General features: G+C 35.6%; 1 protein-coding gene across 1 annotated transcript in view; it reads right to left on the bottom strand.

Annotated features, from left to right (window-relative positions):
* Nucleotides 1-25,098, bottom strand: part of RYR2 (ryanodine receptor 2) — a 784,036-nt gene that overhangs the window by 86,399 nt on the left and 672,539 nt on the right. Inside the window, exons 74-80 of the mRNA XM_055233438.2 lie at nucleotides 24,524-24,658; nucleotides 21,475-21,519; nucleotides 20,594-20,706; nucleotides 17,454-17,550; nucleotides 15,660-15,763; nucleotides 14,053-14,104; nucleotides 5,477-5,530 (exon numbers count right to left, since the gene is read on the bottom strand). Coding sequence (XP_055089413.1) covers nucleotides 5,477-5,530; nucleotides 14,053-14,104; nucleotides 15,660-15,763; nucleotides 17,454-17,550; nucleotides 20,594-20,706; nucleotides 21,475-21,519; nucleotides 24,524-24,658 — 600 coding nt within the window. The remainder of the gene's footprint in view (nucleotides 1-5,476; nucleotides 5,531-14,052; nucleotides 14,105-15,659; nucleotides 15,764-17,453; nucleotides 17,551-20,593; nucleotides 20,707-21,474; nucleotides 21,520-24,523; nucleotides 24,659-25,098) is intronic.

Genomic DNA, 25,098 nt, shown 5'->3' with positions numbered 1-25,098 from the left:
AGCTATATCTTTGATTTTTATGCATTTAAAAATTCTCTTTGCTAAGATTCAGGAAGACTTTTTAATTTAAAATGCTGTTACTATGAAAAGCACCAAATAAACCCATTCAAAGTTCAAATTATGTAGCCATGGAGGGCTGTATATCTTACAGCCCATTCATTCTTGTAGCATTACCAAAACATTGTATTCTATTGAAAGTTAGATTCATGGATGAGTCAGACAAAAATTTTTTATCATTGGGTTAGTGCTATACAATATCAATCCTTAAAACATTTTGGACCTAAAATGGTTCTTCCATACTTAATGGTGCATACTGTGGGATACGAGCTGGGTATCGGTTTGAGTATGTTAGCAGATATGACAATATTTTATTTGTGTCTCAGATCCATCTGAGAGAATATGCTGGTTTCCTAAGTATTTATTACAGAATTACCAACTCTGCCACAGGCATATTTAGAATTTAACACACAAGAAATTCGCTTTAATTGATAGTACAGAAAAATAGGACCTCAGACTCGTCAGATAATTCATCTGTGAATTAGAAATTGGGCATTTGCCAAAAGGAAGATGCAGCTTGCCTAATATTTAAGGTGGCCTGGAAGACAAGTTAACACTCCATTCCTCTCGCTCATCTAAACAGCATTGTCATTAATTTAGATGTCACAGTAAACAAGAAATCTGTATTATAGTACCTTAATATTCTAAAGAAATGCTTTCACTAAATTATGATTTAATGCTATATGCTCAGATTTTAGAGAAGACCAGTAAAAGAAGTAACCATCTAAAGAATGTTTCTGAGTTTGTTTTATAAAATCATAGTTAATAAATGTGTCTACTGCAGTATCAAAGCTCTTTGTTGATCTAGGTGAGAAAAACCCATATGCTCAGAAAAATTATGTTATTTGACTTGAAACATTATCGTTTATTATTTGCCTTAGCAAAAATTAAAAAGCTAAATCTAGCATTCAACTCTAAGGATTATTTTTTCAGGTAACTGGTAAAACATTTCTTCCCTTTCAATTAACGTCAGCCTCTTTATAAGATTTAACTGTCCTTTTTAATGCTTTTGATAGAGAAGTAGCTCCAAACCTAAAAAATAATTAACTAAATATGCAATAAAGTTATTTAATAAGTAGTTATAGGAAAAGCATATTTACATATATTACAGATGAAACAGGGAATTCTGTAATCAGGTTAAATCAGGCAAGTTTTAATTTAACAGGATCATATCAACAATACATATATATGATGGAAGAAGAAAAGAGCTGGCAAGTCATTCCTCTTTCCTTGTTTCCCATGTTTTTTGAGCTTTACTGCATTCTTCATGGAAAATGTCCCTATAGTACCACTTTTCTTTTTACCTACTTCGTTTCTCTTCTCAATGACTTTATGGAATACTTTACAGGGCAAGAATTTAAATAGAAACTATAGCAAGTATTAATAATTAACCAGGTATAGGGATAGAATTAAATTACCACACACTTTATGTTATTTCCAAACTTATTTGATATAATTTCTTATAAGAATTATTGAAACTGGCAAATAGCCTTTCATATTTGTAACTTATGTGAATAACTCCACTATTAGACTATGTCTAAATTATGTCAAATAGACATCTCAATGTAAAAAGTATCGTAGATTACTACATTTATAAACAATAAATTTTTCAGTGGTTTTCTTGGTATCACATAGTCAACCTCAGAGAAGAGTATCTTCATAGGGAATTAATTATATATATCTCTGTTTCTCAACTTTGTAATATTTCATACCACTTACACAGTATTTTGTTAAGACTAGCATGTTACATAAATTAGGTGTAAATTATAAATTATAATTTATATTATAAATTATAGTCCCAAATCAGATGGAGATCACTAAAAAAAAAAAAAAAAAATCTCATCAGTAAGTGCAAATCCCCAAATCTGGTGTCCTGCATTACACCTACAAATGTGTGGCAATTCCCAGCACTTTAAAAGCCTGTCTCTTGCTGAGACAGTCATACCTGCTGGTCTATATCCTCTGTTTTGGGATTAATTGCCAGGTTTCACCATCATGTGAACTTGTCCACTATTCTAAGTTCAAAGGTAGCCCTTTCTCTCAGGTCACGCTCCATATGTCATTTGATTTCTTGTCTTTAGTCTGGCCTGAATCCTATGTCTAAATATTAAGATGCCATCACTTGTCATCTTTCAGACTTCTTTTCTGAATGAGTAACCTTTCTAATGTCACTAAATTTGACCCTATTTATCAAACTGATCTCCCCGAAACTGCATTCCTCTTTCAAGGTAAAATGGTTTTCTTGGCTAGCAACACCTTCTCCGTCATCCAGCCCCATCATACAACGATCAACACATTCTTGAGGCATTAATTTTTATGCTACTTAGGACATCAGTTATTTACTTGATGTTAGGAGATCCCTTCATGTTTTCATCCCTTAACAATTCACATGCATTTTATATAAAATAATTAGTGATAAAAAATCAAAATCTACCAAATTATTATAATACCCATTATTATCTGTTATTTAAGCCCATAATATATTATTAAGTGTTAGGCCCATTATATGCCATTAACCATTATATCCATCAGATCAGAGCTGCATCTGATAGTATATACATGATTTACATTTTGAAATTTGCAAGGATGATGATGCAAGAATAATATATTCCTCCAACTATAATAGTGAGTTAAAAAAATTAAAAAAGTGGCTGGGCGTGGTGGCTCATGCCTGTAATCCCAGCACTTTGGGAGGCCAAGATGGGTGGACCACGAGGTCAGGAGATAAAGACCATCGTGGCCAACATGGTGAAACCCTGTCTCTCCTAAAAATACAAAAAATTAGCCGGGCGTGGTGGCACGCCCCTGTAGTACCAGCTACTCGGGAGGCTGAGGCAGGGGAATTGTTTGAACCCAGGAGGCGGAGATTGCAGTGAGCTGAGATTGTGCCACTGCACTCCAGCCTGGCGACACAGTGAAACTGTCTCAAAAAAATAAATAAATAAAATTACAAAGAAATTTTAAAATAGTTTCTTCGGGACAGTCTAAAATTCATTTTGGCAGTAAATATTTCACTTTTTTTTTTTTTTTAAAAAAAAGAAGGCAAAGTAGAATAGTTTACACTTACAAACTAAAAAGCTTTTTGTTGTTGTTGTTGTTGTTGAGACAGAGTTTTGCTCTTGTTGCCCAGGCTGGAGTGCAATGGCGCAATCTCGGCTCACTGCAACCTCCTCCTCCCAGGTTCAAGTGATTCTCCTGCCTCAGCCTCCCGAGTAGCTGGGATTACAGGAGTACACTACCACGCCTGGCTAATTTTTGTATTTTTAGTAGAGATGGGGTTTCACCACTTTGGCCAGGCTGGTCTCAAACTCCTGCTCTCAAGTGATCCGCCCGCCTCAGCCTCCCAAAGTGCTGGGTTTACAAGTGTAAGCCTCTGCACCCGGCCACCTAAAAAGCTTTTTTTTTTTTTTAAACAAACAAACAAACAAAACTAAAGTCTTTATAGGTATCATCTTCCCAGAATGTTTATGATTGACTTTCCTACTATATAGCCTTACAAAAATAAAACATAAGCTTAGCAAGGTTCATATTAATGTAAGCAATTCTGTAATTCTATATCAAAATGTTTTCTTTTAGCAAATGTTCCCAGTATTCAAAATATTAAGAGAGAAATAGTCATCTAGTTCTTCCCTTTAATGCAATGATGAAATCAATATTGAAATCATGGAATATAGTCTCCAGTTACTAATTGAAGTGATTACTAGCACAGTGGAAAAGCAGGCTTCTTTCCAATCTCACCAGCGATACCATTTATCATGCCTGTTTTCAAGTAATAAAACTGGTGTTGAAAAACATCAAGAGGGATAAGGTCAGAACATTGCACCGAAAATGAGAAGTCCCTGGCTTAAAAAGTTTGTCATCTAAAGGGCCGGACTCCTTTATCCCCGCACAGTATACAGCTCAAAGTTAGCTGGAGGATAAAATTTCAAATTACGAGTCATTTAAATTGCAAGAAGAATAAACGTGTCAAAGGAAGGGATCCTGAAGAGACCAAATGCATTGGAGCTACAAACTTGTAGAAAGATTTTCAAGACCTCCTTTTCACAAAAGAATCCAAGATGTTGGGTCTAACAAAGGTAAATGTCACAAGAAACTGAAACTCAGACCCAGACAAATACACACATATATATAGTTTTACCTTGCTGCGTTGGGATCCTGTGACCTTAAGGAAGGATGAGGACAAGAAGCAAAATAGCAATAAACAATTGCTCTGAAGACAACGGATAGACTATAAATGGTGTGCACTTCAGAAAAACAATATTATTTGCTGCTCACAGCTCATTCTAACTGACCTCACTTTCTTATCAATAAAGATGACTTTGAGAATAGAAAACACATACATTAGAAAAGATTATAGAAATCATACAGAAATTAATCTTATGGCATTTTTCTCAGCCAGCAATAGTCATGGGTTTCTCAAATTAGACTGTTTTTATATTTTTGACACATTGACTTCAATGCTGCAGAGATGCTCATAACAAATGGATCCTGGAAGGTCACTGCTCTGAGCTTATTCATTTGCTAATACGTTTTTGTGGGTCCACTTTAATTAAAGACTCATTGCTGGCTACTGATATATATCCAGACTTCTAGCTCAAAGTCCAGACATGTAAATGAAAATGAAAAGAAAAAGAATCTAATTTCTATTTCCCTGCACTTAATTTCTTTATGAAAATTCTAAAAAAAAAAAAAACAAACAAACAGAAAAAGAGCCAATAAACAAAAAGAGTGGTAGTTAGCAACAACTAGCTTTTCCTCATAAAAAATCAAAGTACAGTATAAGCAAAGGGGGAAAATACTATTAACTTTCCTTTGGGCTAAGTAACATTAAGCAGCATTTCAAATTATATAGGACATTTAAAAGCTGAGAGCATTTGAGAAAATAATCGTAAACTACAATACAGTCCTAGGGATATATGGACTCCTACCTCATGCAAGCAAACTGCGTTGTGTGCCACTATCTGCATATGTACACGGAATGAGTGATCTAATTGGGCAGAAGTCTTTAAGGCCAAATCTTTAAGACTTCTATTCAGGAAAAAATATCAAACCAAGGGTTTAATGAAAAACTTGACATCATATTGTTCTTCAATAAATATTTTCCTCATGTCTGTTGGAAATTCCAGACCACAACATCACTGAGATGAGAGCAATCTGAAGCTGTCTCATCTCTGAGGGTTCTCAGGAACACTCATTCTGAACATATGGGCTTCATTATATTATTTAACTATTCTATGATCGTTGGTCTTAACTTCAGCAAATGTTAGGACTCAGGTTTGTCCATCCAGCTCTGACATGCAGTTCCTTGACACAACAAGCTGCAATAAGCCATGAAGCAAGAAACATAAATGTCAGTTACAAGCTATGAAACAATGTTTCAAGATAGACAGAAAGGCAAATCCAGAAAGATCCATCTTACTTCAAAACTCTTCACTTCCTCTTCACCATCGTCATCTTCCTCATCATGACAACTCTGTACATTAAAAAAAAAAAAAAGCGGGGGGACAGGAATATGTTGAGATTTTACAAAGTGCAAAAGAACATTAGACATAGAAGAGCAAATCATTTGTATTAATTTATCATCAACCTTGTTTAAATATGTGTAAGATAGAATAGTTAGATGACATAATCAATGAATTCATGACATGAAAATTATATATAGTGCTTTTACAAAAATAAAATATTAAATTACATATTTTATAGGTAACAGAGATAACTACGAAGTCCATATCATACTATACCCGCTACTTATTCATACATTTGCCTCATTCAAACCAAACTGCAAACCTTAAAAGGATTTTCTCTCTTTTTTTATGCTGCCATTGCAACGCATGAATAGAGGCAGATATAATGACCATTAATTAAAATTAGGCCGGGTGAGGTGGCTCACCCCTGTAATCCCAGCACTTTGGGAGGCTGAGATGGGCAGATCACCTGAGGTCAGGAGTTCGAGACCAGCCTGAACAACATGGTGAAACCCTGTCTCTATTAAAAAATACAAAAATTAGCTGGGCATGGTGGCGGGCACCTGTAATGCCAGCTACTTGAGAGGCTGAGGCAGGAGAATTGCTTGAACCTGGGAGGCGGAGGCTGCAGTGAGCCAAGATTGTGCCATTGCATTCCAGCCTGAGTGACAGAATGAGACTCCATCTCAAAAAAATAAAGAAAAAAGAGTCTGAAAAAAATATGCTTTTAATAACTCTCAGCTGCTATTATTATTATGGTCTGTAGTATAATAGTGACCAAAAGAAATTGGTTATTAACCAATAGCTATAGTAGGAAGAACCCTACATCTCATCCAAGTTAGATTGTTCCAACCCTTACACGTATTTCTTCTGCTTGGTAAGCATTCAGTGTTTCCATGGGGTGTAAGAAGGCAGATCATGAAATATAAGCTACAAATCATAAAAATATTTTTAATTCAGTGAGACACAGTACTCTGGGTATGGAGATGAACTGGGGATGGGAGGGAAGGTAAACAATGTGACCCTTCCACTCAGTCCATGATAAATTCTAAAAGGTTTGTCATATTCTTTCATTCATTCAACAAATATATACTACCCTTTCTGTTTATCATGATAGCACCACCCTTTCTGTTTATAATGACAGGCACATGAGCATAGTTTGCAAAGGAGGAAATAAAGGTGGGGACACAGGCCTAGGACAGTTTCACTGTCTGGGTAAGATGTTAAACTGCACGTTTCATCACAAAAGCAAAGATGTTAATGATTCCCTCAGAAAGCAGGAAATGTTCTCCTTTGAATTACTGCTACTCTGTCTCCCATGTTATTAGTTAGCCAGGATTTAAAAAATAAGAACTCATGAGAACTTTAGCAAAACAGATTTGGAAGGCAAATCTGCGGTCCTCCATCAATACATACTGTACATCTAATGTTGAAAACAGAGGAATTTTGCTTAGCTGCTCCTTAAGACTACCTATTCTAATGTCTCGCATTATTCCCAATAATTAGTAATGTGCATTAGTAAATAGGAGTAAAAAGTATAGCAATTTTATCAGATAACAAGCATGCTTACTCTCTATGCAAATTAGAATACTAATATAAAATGTCTCAAGGATATGAAATTTTACGTTTTCTCAAAGACATAATCTTCTATAAAAATTTCGTGACCTTCAGAAACATAGGAGAGACACAAGGTTTGAGATAAAGAATACATTCAGAAAAATTGTTATTTGGGATTATAATGATATGTTTTTAAGCTATAAAATTCATAAGCCATGTTTGCTTTTGTATGAAGGGGTAATCCATTTAAAGCACTAGCTGAAAAAAAATTTTTAATAAAAAAGTATTTTGAAATAAAATATTTTTAACTGTTTTAAAAAAATCTTCCTAGGAAAATTTAATGAGATTTGCTCCTAATGAAGTTAAAATCTGTGATTTTTAAAAACTATTAAACCTGAATTTACTTGGTGTACAGACTGTATCTGACAAATTCATCAAACCTATAAAAACTTCTTTAAACTTCTACTAATTAGCTTGAGAATATGCTAAGATCACCAAAAAAAGGTATCAGATTTCTAGCAGCTTTTGAATATACTGTAGAGAAACGGAAGGATTTACTGGAACAAAAGATAGGTTCCTCAATAGCAAATGGCATCCACGTGACATAGATGATAATGCTAAGCAAATGGGAAGTTATATTAGACAATCCTACAGCAGGATTTGGCTTTCTGGATCAGCATGCTAAATTCTAGACAAGGAAGAGTCCTTCCTTTGCCAGGAAGGAAAAGGTGAATAAGCTAAATACATAAAGGGGCAGGTGTGGAATAAATAATTTCGAAGAAAAAAAATAAAATGGAGGATACGTCAGACCATTCAGGTATCCATAACAGAATTCAAAACTGGCAACATGAATACATAACACAGTAATGAGGGCTCTTCAGCTTGCCAGTATCTGCTGAAAATTTCATTCTGTCAGAGAAGTATATTTCATGCATTCCTCAGTTGCCTTTCTGATTTGATAACTCCGCAGAAGACTAAAGATTCAAAACCCAGAAACTTTCACTGTGGATTTAAATCTGACTAACAGAGAGCTCATGGGTGAGACAGAAGAGAGAAACTCCTAAGAATGTGACTGCAGCATTTTATACTTTTAACCAAGAAAGAATGGAACACTCGGCATAACAATGTATATCTTAAATATTTTAAAAAGTTAGTAAGAGAAGGAGGAGAACTAGGAGGAAAGGGTTCCCTTAGCTGGAAACTCAAAACAGTAGCAACATTGTTGAGTGTTTAATTTATGATATCACTGCAGATATCTTCCTCCATACTGTTACCTTATTCAAATTGGTAAAACCACGGTTAGGGTGGAGCAGCTTGAAATAGTCCAAGAGGGATGACAGCTGGTAAAGAGACATTCTAAGGAATCAAGCAGGGTAGGCATGATGCAGACAAAAAGGGGTGGCAACAGCAAACCGATGGGATGCACTGAAGTTCTCCATAGGATTTTTTTAAAGAGGAGGTATATATGATAGGAGTAGGGGAATAGAGTTTAGAATGAAGTGTGGCTTGAAAGATACAAAGATGTAAAATGATTTTTCAAATTATTGCCAAAGTATGGTCAACAAGGAGCAGTAAGTACATGATTTAGAGCAGATGCTGTACTCATCATAATAGAGAGGACGTGCAGAACCACTCATCAGCTCTTTTGTTTCAGAAAGAAGTGATTTTTGTAATACAGAAAAGTACCTAGCCAAGAGAAACGAAAATCATGACTCTGGCAAAATACCATTTCACACCCATTTGGTTGACAAAAGTCAGTAAGTCATGTATCAAATATTGGAGGGGGTGTGGATCACCAGAATCTCTCTTAACCATTGTTGTTAAGTATGTCTATTGATGCAATAACTTTGGAAAACAGTATGACATTTGTTCCTTTACTTGAAAATGTGTACACCCTGTAGCTCTTGTAAAATAGGTGAAATGGATAAGAATAGGCATTCAATCCCTGTTCGCACTAGCAAAAACACAGAGGTAATACAAAAGTCAATCAACAGAAAAGGTAAATGGGTAAGCTCTGGTATATCTGCCCAAAGGGATGTAACACAACAATCAAAACAAATGAACTCCAACAGCACACAAAAGTATGGAGGAATCTTAGAAAACACTATTAATCCAATAAGTAGAGCCCAAAAGATTACACACCGCATACTGCCCTTCTAAAAGTCAGTAACAACTTAAATTATATATAATATGAAAATTTATCTATCTATATATAAATAAATGAAAACTATATGAAAAGAAGAGCAAGGGCATCTTGAGCACAAGGTTTAGAATGATGGTTTCTTTGTGTGGGGAGACAGGGTATAGGTTAATGAGAAGCCCATAGGATAACATGTAAATTCTCTACGTTGTTTCTTGTCGGAAGTGGGTTTATGAGTAGTTACTACATTATTAGAAATGACTAAGTAACTTTTAAAAGTAGACACTAGTGGACTAACAATGAGTGTGTATCATGAATTCAGAGTTATGATTAACCCAACTCTGTGTTCCTAAGTTTAAAAAACAATTAAAACTGAAAAACAAAAACCTATGTAAGATATAAATGATGGCTTCCAAGGGACCTGCAGTGGTGGAGGAAGATACATACAGCAGTCTCTTAAAGTGAGTTCAAGTCTCAAGTTTCCAGACTCAAAGCAAAAGTAACATCCATGGATGCAGAATGACTATTGGTAAATTGAGAAACCATGAAGGCCAAGAGAAAGTTCCAGACAACTGGGATGCTAATTTTTAAGATGAGGAAAGACAGCTTCCAAAAACTACCTGCTAGGAAGTTTGATATTAATAATCAACAATAGTCTAAAATGGGTTATCAAGCAAATAACTGAGGAATACTCATCCATCTTTGGCAGTTGTACCAAAGTTAGAATTCGAGTTTAAGCAATCACAGTAACATCTTGATTTCTTTAAGAATCTCATGAAAGGAGATGAGAAATATGAGTTTTATAAAAGTATGTTTAGATGGATTGAAAATAAGGTAGGTTCACCAGTCTGGGAAAGGGTATAAAAATATCAGCTGCACATCACCAACTTAGATAAACAGAGAAATCAATCACACTTAAGTTTGTGGGTAATATAAATGGAAAGAGATAACAGTGGATGACAGAACCAAATGTTAGAAAGATTTCAGCCTGGGGCAATGGTCTGACTTGAATTATAGAAATGATGACATATACTTAATTAAAAAATTAAAAATCAACAGTCTAATACAGGGTAGCTGATGTGACCTGGCTAAAATTTTAATGCATTCTTGCCATTGATGGCAAATGTATAAGATCCTAAGGCAGTGTGAGGGTACAGTCCCCATACACACTACACAGGTGAGGTCATAACTGGAATACCGTGTTTGATTAACTTCTGGATGGCACATATGAATATACTGGAGAATGTGCAGAGTGTAACAAACTGAGTGGTGCAGGCTGGACATCCCTGAGTTACATTAAACAATAAAATGAATATGATTCTTTAATTATGAAGGGGGAAGTCTTGAGATAAAGCGTCAACAAGGTAGCCCTCCTCAAATATTTGACCATCTATCAAAAGAAACTAGATTTAGCTTTAGGACCCAACAAAATCAATATGGAGGCAAATTCACTTTCACTCACAAGGAAGAACTCCAACAATCAGAAACAACCTATTCTCAAATCAAGGGCTTCTACCTATTCTCAAACCAGGAGCTTCTACCTGTTCAGCCCACTTCGATTCTTCAGCTGCAGAGAACACCCAGGCCGGGGGCTGCCCTACAATCTCTTTCTCACCTCCCTCTTTCTTCATTTCCTTACAAGCCACCTCCTAGCAACATACAAACCTGCTTTGATCTACTGTTCTCAACAAGAGTCTGGCAGAAATCTTCACCCTTGATGAATCTAACTTCCTGGCTTCTCAGAATTTGCATTTGGTTCTGAGAATTGCTAGTTGTCCTCACACAGCCAGGGGGAGCATTACTGCTACAAATTCATAGACAACAGCCTAAAATAAACCAGGCTTCCTTCATAGTCTGTGAGTCTTATTTTAATTTCTAGCCCATGTGCCATGCCAATTGCCACGATGTCTCTTTCAGTGCTTCTCTCTCTCCTCCAGCCTTCCTCTATAGACTCCACCAAACACTTCGGTGTCAGTGGATGACTGTCCTTTTGTCTTCAGAGAGAGAGAGAGAGCAAATGACCTTAAAAGGAAACATTTCCAACCTCCCATTATCCTGGCAGCCTTCCCTTCTTGCCTTTGTATCTTTTATCCTTTTATCTTTTTTATTTTATTTTTTGAAACGGACTCTCACTCCATCGCCCAGGCTGGAGTGCAGTGGTGCGATCATGGCTCACTGCAACTTTCTGCATCCCAGGTTCAAGCAATTCTCCTGCCTCAGCCTCCTGAGGAGCTGGGATTACAGGTGTGCACCACCGTGCCTGGCCAATTTTTGTATTTTTAGCAGAGACGGGGTTTCACCATGTTGGCCAGGCTGCTCTCAAACTCCTGATCTCAAATGATCCACCGGCCTCGGCCTCCCAAAGTGCTGAGATTATAGGCGTGAGCCACCGTGCCCAGCCCTATCCTTTTATCTTTTAACCCAGTGTTTATTAAACTAAGTGTTTCAGCTCATCAATCAGACGTAGAAACAATTTAGTGATTCGTGATAAAATAAAAACAACTCTTTGTTTAAATAGAATGGAAAAGTTCAGACTACATTGCTCATAGGAAGAGTAAAATTTCGTGAAACTTTTCTTTCATGGTATATATTTTTATGTTACTTTAAACATACAGTTTTATGTTTCTATCAATACACAGTTGGCCCTCCATGGGTTCTGAATCCATGGAGTCAACCAACTGTGGATAGAAAATATTTGGAGAAAGTAAAATGGGTGATTGTGTCTGTACTGAACATGTACAGATATTTTTCTTGTCATTATTCCATAACAATATGATAGAGTTGAACAACTATTTATGTGGCATTTACATTGTATTAGGTATTAGGAGTAATCTAGAGATGATCTAAATATACAGGAGGATGTGTGTAGGTTACCTGCAAATACTATGCCATTAGTCAGGGACTTGAGCATACTTGGATTTTGATATCCCACTGGGGGTCCTGGGACCAATCCCCCATGAATACTGAGAGATGACTGTACCAGGTAAGTGTATTTCTTGCTGTAGGTTAGAGTTTAAAAGAAATTAGAAAGCCATGGCTTTTCCCTTATGTCCTGTAACCTGTCTTCTCCAGCAGGTCTCATGGACTCCAGACCTCACTTCACAAATGATTCCCTTTCCTATTCTGTTGGCCCCCTTCTCACCAGAATATGTGTGTGCTTAGATGGCTCTCTCTTTAAAAACAAGCAAAAAAATGGCAAACAAACAAAAATAACCCCCTTCAACCTCACAATTCCATCCAGATATTTATCACCTTATATCTTTCTGTTCCCTCTCAATCTTTGCAATGAAGAAACAACTCTACTATTTCTGTTCACATCTGAATCACTACTTACCTTCTCACACTACAGCATGTCCCCACTCCAATGCCCCTTTCCACAATCCTCAGAAGCTGTTCTTACTCTGCTCATGTGATATACATGAAATAAATCTGGAGATTTTCAATCCTTACCTTGCTCAACCTCACAGCAGAACATGATTTTGGTGACCACACACTCAGTGCTATAGCTTCTAGCTCCTATGTTAGCTAACACTTAAGGTTCTCTCCAACTTTTTTATGAGCTCCTTTCCTTCTAATCATCTTTTAATGTTCTGTGTCCTTACAGGCTGGGTCCTGGGCCTCCTCCTTTCCTCATGCTGTTATCTCTTCCTGGGTAAGATCATCTACTCCTATGGCTTCTAATGCTGATAAATCCCAAGTCTATATTTATAAGCCTTACCTGAGATACTGAATGTCAGACATGAATGTCTAATTGCCTGTTTGACATCTCCACTTAGATGTCTCACAGGCATCTTTAACACATCCACAATTTACTTTGCCTTCTTCTCTCTTCGCTCCAGGCCTGTAATTATTCTGGTGCTGCCATCTCAGTACATGGTACCCAAGTGAGAAGCCTTAGCAAAACCTTGACTCCACTTTTATCCTCAATTTATCCACTTGTCAAGAGGAGTAAATGACATAAACACTCAGTAAATACTAAGCTGTACTATTTTTGCATGGCAAATTCATGGTTCAACAGCCAAAGACTTCCTTAAGCAGATCTCACTACTATGCCGTGGGACCTGTTCCCAATACTCCTAAGAGTTTCTTGATATGGTTTGGCTCTGTATCCCCACCCAAATCTTATCTCGAATTGTAATCCCCAAGTGTCAAGGGAGGGACATGGTGGGAGGTGATCGCATCATGGGGACGGTTTCCCTCATGATGTTCTCATGATAGTGAGTGAGTTCTCACAAGATCTGATGGTTTAAAAGTGTTTGACAGCTTCCCCCGCCCCCGCGTCATTCTCTCTCTCTCCTGCCGCCATGTAAGATGTACCTTACTTCCCCTTTGCTTTCCGCCATGATTATAAGTTCCTGAGACCTCCCCAGCCATGTGGAACTGTGAGTTAATTAAACTTGTTTCCTTTATAGATTACCTAATCTCAGGTAATTCTTTATAGCAGTGTAAAAATGGACGGATACATTTCTCTACCATCAAATTCATCAGGGTTTTTCTACAACCATTTGCTTAAACATTATCTTCCCCACCAGACAAAAAACTCCACAAAGGTAGTGTGTGCCCTTCTTTCTTCTTCACATGTTATCTCCAATATATTGATGTCCAGTCAATATTTGTTGAATGAATGAATGTTTAGAAAAAGTTATGGCTCCTCATAAATAAAATGTTTAAGTAGGAAACAATGATGACCTGCCAAGGAATTTAGAACAGAGATTCGTGCTACAAACAAAAAGTTGAAATTAATGAAATAACACAGATTCTTATCCTTTTCAGATGAAAGTTACTTCCCTTTATTAAAATTAAACATGAAAATCAGGAAGGATACTTATTTACCTTTGCCATAATATCTGCATAGGCCATATATAAAAAATCTTCCTCCAGTTTGCTAGGGAAAACAAGAAGAAAACATCAGTGTTTAAGCAGAAGGCTAGGCACATGCAAACATATCATCACTGTATAAAATAACCTTTGTTCTTTTTCTAACAAGTATACCTTTTTAAAATTAAATGAACACAAAACTTAGACAACATTAGGATGTTCAGAAACATCCTGAAATCAGAAAGCAAAGATCCTAGGGATCCTAAATAGCTGTCCCATCTTACCTTCCAGAAGGGCCTTCAATTTTCACAAAATAAACTGTCTTTTGGTTTACATACAAATGTAATAATTTTAATTTTCTTCAGACTACAAAACTTGAAACAAGCAAACTTAAATGAGGTGGGGGCTTTTGACAGAACTGAAATTTGACATTTGATGGAAAGATTCCCCAAATCCCAAATTATGATGTGACAATTAAAAAACAAGATGGCCATAATAATGATTCCTAAAAATTAAGAAAGGTTAAAATATGTTTATTATCTTCTTTTTGAGAAGCATGGAAACCACGACTACGTGAAGAAAAGCTTCCACCAAAAATACACCTAAAATTTGCAAAGTTATTTCAGCAGTATTAAACTTCAGCCATGAGAAAAATTCACTTACGAGAAATACCTCATTATCTGACAATGCCAGACAGAGAGTTGCTCTATGCTTAGGAATGAGATGATTTTGTTAGTTAGGAAATAATAAGAGAGAGAGAAATAGTGAGAGAAAGGATGGATCACATTAGCTAAGAGGGAGAAATGTACATTATTATGGCAGGCAAAGAGGTCAAATGAATTCTTCTGAGGAGATTCATGTGGATATGAGTTTATAATTAAATTACATCCCAAATTCTGCAGAGAATGGGAAAGGCCTGGGGCAAAACAGGCTTTCTTTCCCATTGCAGGGCAGCAGATAAAGGTCCTCTAGCCTCTGCTATGTCCCATCTGCACAGCCAATTTATGCATTGCCCTCTGTAATGACAGATGCTGAGCACATTTTGACGATCAGGCCTACCAGTGCATTTCTTATGTAACTTTAGAGAGGTTTGCCCTTTGGGGCTTTGGTGAACTCATATGACTAAGGCTGCAGAAGACAAGAAAAATGGGCAATGCCCTTGAAATAGATCTCAGAGATACCTCCAAGTTGAGGTGATGGCTCATTTAGCCTCTAGAGGTTTCCTAAGACCCACTGCACAATGGAGACACTATCTACCCAGAAAATTTGGGGTCACCATCTGTCTCCATACACTTGCGGCACTGGAATTTGCTTTGCTTCTTTTGTTTTATTTATAAAGGCTGTTTGTGATAAAGGGAAAAACTATTTCATAAGAAGAATTAGAATCAACTACATCATTAATTACAAAGGTGTTAAGAAAAACTAGAACTAGTAGGTAGTTGCTAAAGCCTAAAACTGAATGAGTGACGGTCCCTAGGTACATGCCAGACTGGTTGTTATCTTTGAACAATTCTCTCTCCTAACAAGATGAACTTAAAACATGAACACATGGCACAGAATACTCGGACATGGGTGTCTTTATTTGTTCCTCCTGTGTCTCACAGGAACCCTCCCAACCATACCATTTCTCTGTTAAAGCTGTCCGACTAAACAGAAGGATCAGCTGATGTAGAGGATCAACTCTCTTAGTGCCTTCATCTTCTTCTGGAGGTTCAGCCCCAGGTTTCTGCAAAAAAGTCAAATTTATAAAATGTCACATTAAAAAAAATGTTCACTCAAATCCAAAGGCAATGTGAAGGACAGGAATGAAGAATAAAAGGAATGCGAACGCTCCTCCTTCCCTGTTGTGGGGTGTGTGTGTGTGTGTGTATTTTATATGCATTATACATGCTATATATGTATATATGTGTGTACGTGTATATAAAAGCATGTGTATATGTGTTGCATGTAAATGTAAATATGTAATATACATACTATAACATACATATAAATTAATATAATATGCTAGATATCTGTTACATTACCATTGTAAAATTATGCAGCTCAAAACAGAGATATTTAATAATTTGACCAAAACTTAATATAAGCAGGGATAACTTATATCATTTAAAAATACTAAATGCCACTCTTATAAGCATTTTCACAACACAAAGTGTATTTGCTACATGGATTTTAGCTTTAGGGAGGGCTCGATTTACAAATATTTGCAATAAAATCCTAAGAGTCACCCCACGTGTGAAAATTTAGTTCCCATAGCAGTGCAAATTGCTTATAAAGTGAAAAATTTTCTTTGCTTACACACAGCATGATAGGTAAATAATACTAAATGAGTTAATGCTTGAACCACTTATACTTTTTTTCTTATTTTCAGTTACTTATAAAACTTAAATTTTTTTTTTTTTTACTGTCGGATAGAACTTTAATAGCGAGGAAAATTATTAAGCATTTTTACTGGCAGAATCAATTACATCCAACTTTTTGTTGAGTTTTATATCTCCACTGACTTACCCATAGAAACTGATTTTCTCTCTACATGAATGGTGTTCTTTCCTATAATTAAGCCTTAATGTGGATAATGGGCAGATTTCCACAAGATATCTAATAGTCTACACATTTTTTATTCTAAAGACAGATAAAATTCATTTTAAAATATGGGAACAATCAAGATTAGGCTTTTAAGGATTAGATTAGTTTGCCCATTATATTCCCTAATAATCTGTAAGTTAAAAATAACTTTAGACAAAATGTCTTCATCCTGAGAATCATGAAGCCTCCGACTAGTCTGCCAAGTTTTGAGATGGCTTATAAATTTTCTTGAGAAGATGGCTTTTGCCGATATTTAAATGGGTCCATGACTTAGAAAAGATGATACTGACTGCTGTTCTGGGCTGAACTCTCAGTAACACAAGCTCTTTATCAGCCTGGTCTGGTGAAAATTCTACTTCTCATGCTCCACATTTACCATAGCTTCCTCCTCTCCTGTGTTCAGTCTATCATTCTCTGCCCTGTTGATTTTTAAAAACCAGCAACTTTTTGTTCACCTTCTACTTAATTTTGGTGGATAACTTCTTTACAGTTCAGTCTTTTATAGTTTATCCTGGTTCTCAGGTGTTTATAGGTGCTTTGAGAAGGAATTTAAAGAATGACTAAATCATGTTTAGTTAATAATACACTCATATTATTCATTTTAAATTCTCAACCCCTTGATGTTGATGAGATCTCTTGGACATGACAAGATCACATTTTCCCATAAGCATTGAAAGCAGTAACAATTAAGATTTAAAAGTTTCCTAATACCCATATATTGTAATGATATTTTTTTCCTTCAACATTATATAGACTGCTCACACCAACATTGCTGCACCAAGCCCAGACTCTCTTTCATCTTTCATCTTAGAACCCCATTAAAAACATACTGCTAAATCTTCTATCAGTTTATCTTCAAAGTAATGTTCTTCTGTTTCAATCCAAGACTTTTCATATCCCTGAAGAAAGAGATTGACAGCCCGATGCCTAAAAGGTAAGCACAATTTCAGAAAAAGGGTGTTTAGAAAATAAGTTGAAATTGTGTTGAGTAGTGCTTTATTACTGGATTATCTGTGCACTAAAAGTATAAAATAAAAATAAATTCTCTATTCTTGACACTCCTCCTGAAAGACAATGCTTCTTGCAGCAAACAGAGCAAGGTTTCTCAGAGCACACAGTGACTTTCATTTAAATCCTGGCTCAGTCATTTCCAAGCTTTGTAACATTGGTCAAGTGATTCAACTTTCCCAAATTTCACTTTATTCCTTTATAAAACTAGGATAACTCCAACCACATTTCAGTTTAGTAAGCCTTAAAATGAGATAAAGGATGTAAATCACATTGGTTAGATGTTCATTAAATGACTATTATTATATAACATGTCTCTCAATAAGCAATGTAATCAGTGTTAACAGAGGACTTAGTCTCTGTTCAAGCAAACATTAAAAAACAAATGGATGGCCCTGAGGATTCCAAAAGGTATTAAGTGAACTTTATGGGAGTGTATATTAAAAGATTAAACCCTGCACTACTGATCATAAATGGCCGCCTATGAAAAAAGACCAGTGAAGATGAGAAGAATCAGCGAAATTCGTGATGAAGTTAGTAAGAGATGTGGGTAAGATGTCAATGTAAGAAAGAATAAAATAATGTCATGAAGGGAACATCATGAAACAACAACAGATGTGATAGAATGAGAGACGGTGCCATTGCACAATGGAAAGCTGAGCTTTATGATAACAAATTGGGTTGAGGACTCATGAGACATAACAGTTCAAGACAGGTTTATGAAGGGCCTTGAAAACCAGAGAGGGCAACTGCCAATGCCTTAGCCAGAACTGCTAGAAATCATCATACATTCTTGTACCCGAGAGAGGCATGCCAAAGCACAGACTCAGCCTTCTTAGTTCATCAGAGTCACCTTTGTAGCTTTTAAATAGCACACATGCTGGGCTCTCATTGAAATTCTAATTTAATAAGTTAAGGCCTGAATACTTTTCAAATGAGTTTAAGTGTATTTCTTAAAAGCACCACGTTGGCGAACCACTGGAATCAAGGATACCATTTTGAAAATGACATTTTGGAGAGGATGGAAGAACTCTATGACATCACAGAAACTAGCTCAGAAACCGCTGCCATCAACTTGATATGAGGCAAGGAGCAAGTGACTTGAAGAGGGGTGATGGAGGGAAGGATGGGAATGTGAAGTCGTTCAAAGGAAAATTGATGAAATCTGGGCAATGACAGTATAGGAGTAACCAAAAAGAAATGATAATGTGAATTCAAAGTTAATATTCTTTTTTTTTCTTTCATTACTTTAAGTTCTGGGATACATAGGCAGAACGTGCAGGTTACACAGGTATACACGTGCCATGGTGGTTTGCTGCACCTATCAATCCATCTTCTGGGTTTTAAGCCCCACATGCATTAGGTATTTGTCTTAATACTCTCCCTCCCATTGCTCACCACCTCCAACAGGCTCCAGTGTGTGATATTCCCCTCCCTGTGTCCATGTGTTCTCATTGTTCGACTCCCACTTACGAGTGAGAACATGTGGTATTTTATTTTCTGTTCCTGTGTTAGTTTGCTGAGAATGATGGTTTCCAGCTTTATCCATGTCCCTGCAAGGGACATGAACTAATTCTTTTTTATGGCTGCATAGTATTCCATGGTGTATATGTGCTACATTTTCTTTATCCAGTCTATCATTGATGGGCATTTGGGTTGGCTCCAAGTCTTTACTATTGTGAACAGTGCTGCAATAAACATACATGTGCATGTGTCTTTATAGTAGAATGATTTATAATCCTTTGGGTATATACCCAGTAATGGGATTGCTGGGTCAAATGGTATTTCTGGTTCTAGATATCAAGGTTAATATTCTATCTGACCAAAAGATGACAGCATAATTGAGTCAGAGAATTGAGAAGTAGCACATTTGAGGAGGATGCTAATACATTTTGGACCCAGTGAGTGTGACATGATGGCAAGAAATACAACTGTCTTAGCAAAAGGGAAAAGTTTGATGTTTCGTCTATTTGTTTTGCTTCTGTTTCTCTTTTTTCTTTGCCTTATACATTCACTCAAACTCTTACTGAATGTCGATGTATAAGTCATTGTTCTAGGTGCTGAAGAAAGAAAATGGAACAAAACTAGTAATCAAAGAGACAAATAGCTTAATACTGTAGGAAAGTGGTATGATGTGCAAGGAGTAGAAGGGCATGGCTTGGTCAGAGATGTTCCACAAAAGAGATGTAGCTGAGCTGAGTCCTGTTTCTGAGACATAGAGATGTTGCAATTTGTATAAACTTCAGAGTGAGAAAGAGCATAGTTTCTCAGAGAACTACAAGGTGACTGAAATGGTATCCTGGACCACCTAAGCCAGACTTGAATGTACCAGGCTACTTCTCTGTTAAGTATGTCTGCTCTATGTCTAAGAGAAAGTTGACGGGCCTGTCAAATCTTTTTACATTATTCCCATAGGTCAGTTCTTTTCCCCAAATGCTAATAATTACAAAAATAATAATAATGACTAACATTTATCATGACATAAACTTACTAGCTCACTTCTAAGCACTCTGTATACATCAACCCATTAAATAATCTGAACAACTCTATGAGGCTGATCCCATTATGATATAGAAGAGAAAATTGTAATGAAAGCCAGTAAATAGCTTCACCAATGCCATGGGGCAGAGAAGTTGGGAGGTCAGAATTCAAATCAAGACAAGTCTGACGCCAAAGAATGATTCAAATCATGGTCTGATTCAAATCCAGGACAAAGAATGAATTCCTAATGACTCTCTCTTGCCTCACATATGTGAACAGATATTCCTCAGTAGGAGTCATTTAATAATTACATTAAAGACCACAGTTCTCTGAAAATATCCAACAAAATTAGTCAAGTTTTATGTAGAAGAATCAATAAAGCTTTTTCCATCCTTCTCTTGGACCTATTAAGGTCGATTCTAAACACCTGTCACTTATTAGGAAAAAATAACATAGATCTATTATAAAAAATAATTCTGACCTTGGCAGATTATAGAGGGGGGCCATCCGGAAGCAGGCTACAACAGCCCTTTTCCTCTGCTTAGAGAGTAGTTTATGCCATACAGCCTTTTTAGATCTCTGAGGATGCTCCACCTGAGGTAGAATAACACAAATAAATATTTACACCCCAAACTACCTTCAAAAATAAATAAATATTTACACCCCAAACTATCTTCAAAAATATAGTATTAAACAGTTGCCCCTCTTACGTAATCTATATTTGGAATTTCAATTCCAAAAGTACCTTAAGATTATCATGGAGAAGCCCATATCTTAAAAGTTACCCAAAGATAAAGTTTAGATAGTTGCAAATGCTATATAATTCCCTTAGTAAGAATATCACATTTTCCCAATACTGTGTACTTCAAAGCTATGTCATCTCTAAAATCAAAGAAATAGAAAATCATTCCATATAAAATCATTTTATCTCCTTCTCAAAACTTTCTTTGGTTCTTTATGATTCTAATACATATCTTCTGCCTACATAAAATATTACCTCATTCTTATTCATATATCCATTGTAACTAATTTTATTGTAAGAGCTAAAGTAATAAACACAAAAAGGGACAGCTAATAAAAATTCTACTATTCTTTAATATAACAGGATAAAGAGAAGAAGACAACGCTTTGTGAACACAGTATTAGGAGTGAGTAAATTTGGTAAAAAATGTTAAAATATGTAAATATTTTGTTAGATAGGGACAAATATAAATTCAAAAGTTGCAATAAATGATGCAAGCAAGTTATTTATATAACTAATAGTGTTTGGAACTCCAAGAGAAGAGAGATTAATTGTATTAGAAAGAAAAAATCCCAACATATAAACCTAAATTAATTAGTAATCTCTAGGCCATTGGGCACTGTACTTCCCAGACAGTAATGTCTCCGACCCACACGTTTAGACTTCTGAAAGAAATAAAAATGTTATGTTAGCTAAAAAAGTAAAACTACATTTATTATCCTTTGCAGTAAAGAGTCAAAAATGATTGTAATAATGTCTGAAGTAAACATTTAAAACATTTGAACTGCGGTGGTTTAGAAATTTTAACAAAGCAACTTGTTTAACGGAAAAGCACTTATTTCTGTGTTGCTCTTCCCCCTCTATGATCAATAAACACGTTGTGACAATTATCCACATCAATTATCTTCTTGATGCTTGTGTCAAGTGAAATAAACCATTTTTATGCCTTTAACACAGAAGTAAAAGCAATCAGGGGCAACAGTTTTCAATGAGACCCAACATACTTCAATTTAAATTTCCATTTTGAGATCCCAGTCTGTAGATGATAGCTTTTTACAGGAATTACAGCATTATGATCAGCATGGGTGACAGTCAACAAACATATTTTAAGTTCCTAAGGCACTTAAGATACAGTAAAAATCCAACAAAAAGGGTTCCTGCCACCAGGAAGCTTATCATTTGGCAGGCATTTTATTACCTGCCTATTAAAGTATTTCAGGAAATACCTGAAACAGTGTGCTTTCCTCTAAATCAATGATAAGTAAATAGTTATCTGTAAAATATGGGATCCATAGGCGAACACCAAAATGTTCCTTGTAACCCTGTCTGAATGTCTTGATGTGCTGATGTGTTAGCTTGGCTAGAATTTGATTATTAGAAAATTCAATGGAGATTACTCTCATAAGAAAAATTACCAGATATACAACACAAAATATACATCTAAAACAGGCTGCTGATGCTTGAGATAAATTAAATCAACAAGTGTTTCTTGTCCACCTACTGTTTTTACACTGACTTTTGCAAGTTAAAATATTCTTTGCACACTCTCCTCTGACTCAGTTACATGTTATCATTAGCATAGGGATATTAAAGGCATAAATTAAACACAAGGATATCTCCCACTGCTTTTTATTTTTGATAATCGACAATTTCCTTTAACTCAAAACCCTCCTCTCATGGTAAACCAATCTTGCCATATTCTTCACAGTTTGATAAACTCTGATCCTCCCACCTTTTTCTAGATATTTCCTACGTTAAGGTTTATACAGGGATTACCTACTTCATATCTAAATTAAGTTTGGGTTGCTTCTATACTTTCTTCAGCACATTTTATATCCTAACACCTCTGTATCATCCCATATTTATCTGTTTAAGTGTGTTTCCTCTCTTACAGCACTCAGTCCTCTGGGTCTACTGGGGATAAGGCTGCCCTAGGACAGGGCACTCCATAAACATCCAAGGCATAAATGGATACTTCGAAAAGTGAATCTCATTTGAGAAATGCCATCATTCATCATGATTGAATATATTTATGAATATATGGGAATATAATAAAATAGAATCAGTTTCTATAAGCTTCATTTAATGTCTATCTAGAATTTATTCAAGCAAATCTCTATATATGTATAAACACTAGGAAGAATTAAAAACTGATGGTAGAGTAATGCTGTCAGAAATGGTCCTCTCATAGCCATTTAATTAACCTTTAATAATCTTAACTATATACATATAATTCTGGAGACACAACTCTATGACTTTATATAAATCACTTAAAATTTCATTACAAGTCTTGTCATCTGCTGATTGATGATAATTTGTATTTATTTAATATTTCATTAAAATATTATGTAAGTTATTCAGGGGAAAGTATTAAGTTCCAAGGCATTAGATAATGTAAATACATGTTAATAGCCATACGGCCTAAGGGTATCCTAGTGACTTTAATCTTATCAAGTGTAGTGATAAATTGCATGGCAATAGAGAAATTATTAACGTTTTGGGGAGGGTATTTGAGTAAGCAAGAAGGAAATTAAAAGGATACTACATTAGATGATATCTTTGCATTATTAAACTGTCCAGGGCAGGGGTGAGGGTTCAGATAATATAAAACAGGAATACAAGCAAAATGTTTATTATTGCTATGATAATATGTTCAAATATGGCTAAAGGCAATACAAAATTATATATATATAATTTATCATCTATGAAATTTATCATATATACATATATATATATATATATATACACACACACACATATTTAGGTGGCAAAGTTCCTGAGATGGCATAGGGCATCTTATTATTATTTTATATTTAGTATAAAATAACCAAGTCATCAACAGTGTGATCTGTCATAAGAGTCCTGTGACAGATCAGATGGTCAAGTTACGATGAGCTTCTTCACTATGTGATTATTTTGCTGAATGGACTTTATGAGAAATAGATAATATATCTCTGTGTTGCAGATATTTTACCTAAGCCAGACGATCCCTTCCATAAAAATATGACCCTCTGATTGATAATGTTTCAAGTATTCTTGTTTTACACATTCTTGTGCAAAGGTAATGAATAAGAATATCAAACTGAGCTTTGTAAAGTAGGACACAACTGAAAAAATATATCAAAACACTTTTCTTACATGATTTTAATACCTATCAATGCATTGTTCTTCTCTAAGTGTAATTTGTTCCTGATTGCAGAGAAAATTAGCTCAAAACTATACCTAATAAAAGGCAAGGTTAAACAAGTGGCAAAAAAGAAATTGTTTCAAATATTAAGCCAGTAAAAGATAATATCTCAAACATGTTTTTATGAGCAATAATAAAAAATGAAGTATGCATAAAGTATTTGAAATCAGATGTAACTCCTGAATTTTTTGGTTAGAATAATTTCAAAATATAATCCTAATACTTTCAGAAATATTTCAAAAAAGACAACAAAACAAAGGCCAGGATCTCCCAAAATACATAATCTATATATTGCTACAAGATTTATAAGCTTAGAAATTGTCTTTATGAAATAGTAAGCACAGCGGACTCTTATTCTTTAGAATGAATATGCTGAACATATATGTTTCTTGGGTCATAGTTAACAAATTAACACACATTCTCTTTTTAAAATATTTGCATGTGGCTAAGGCAAATATGTTTGAATCGACACAAAGCCTGACCTGTTCAAGATGAAAAAGCACATTTGCTATATCCAATACTCTTTCTACCGTCTTCTCTGGATCTGAGGTATCATCAGTCCTGTTTGGTAAGTCTTTGTAAAGAGCCATTTGCCATCTAATAGCAGGATCCTCCAACTGCAGAAAAAAGGAAAAGGTTACAATGGGCAGATGGGAATCTAAAAGACAAGGTTACAATCTAAAGATGGGAAGAGTCCACCCACCATTATTTATTGGGCTTTGCAGTGTTTACTAGTTAAGACAGGACGCGCAGCTGCAGTTATATAGGACGAACAGGTCTGGAGATCTAACGTGCAGCATGGTGATTACAGTTAATAATGTTGCAATTCATACTGGAAATTTGCTGAGAGTAGATTCCAGGAGCTCTTAGCACATACATGCAAAAGGTAACTATGCGAGGAGACAGATATGCTAATTTGTTTGACTACACTAATCATGTCACTATGTTTATGTATATAGAAACATCCTGCTGGACACCTTAACTATATACAATTATTACAAATTAAAAATACTAAGAGAGAAAGATAAAGTCCTGGTCATCATGAAATTTATCATCT

The sequence above is a fragment of the Symphalangus syndactylus genome, chromosome 19 (genome assembly GCF_028878055.3).
Source record: "Symphalangus syndactylus isolate Jambi chromosome 19, NHGRI_mSymSyn1-v2.1_pri, whole genome shotgun sequence".
Taxonomy (NCBI): domain Eukaryota; kingdom Metazoa; phylum Chordata; class Mammalia; order Primates; family Hylobatidae; genus Symphalangus; species Symphalangus syndactylus.
Note: the sequence above shows the minus strand (reverse complement) of the source record. Positions and strands in the feature narration are given on the sequence as shown.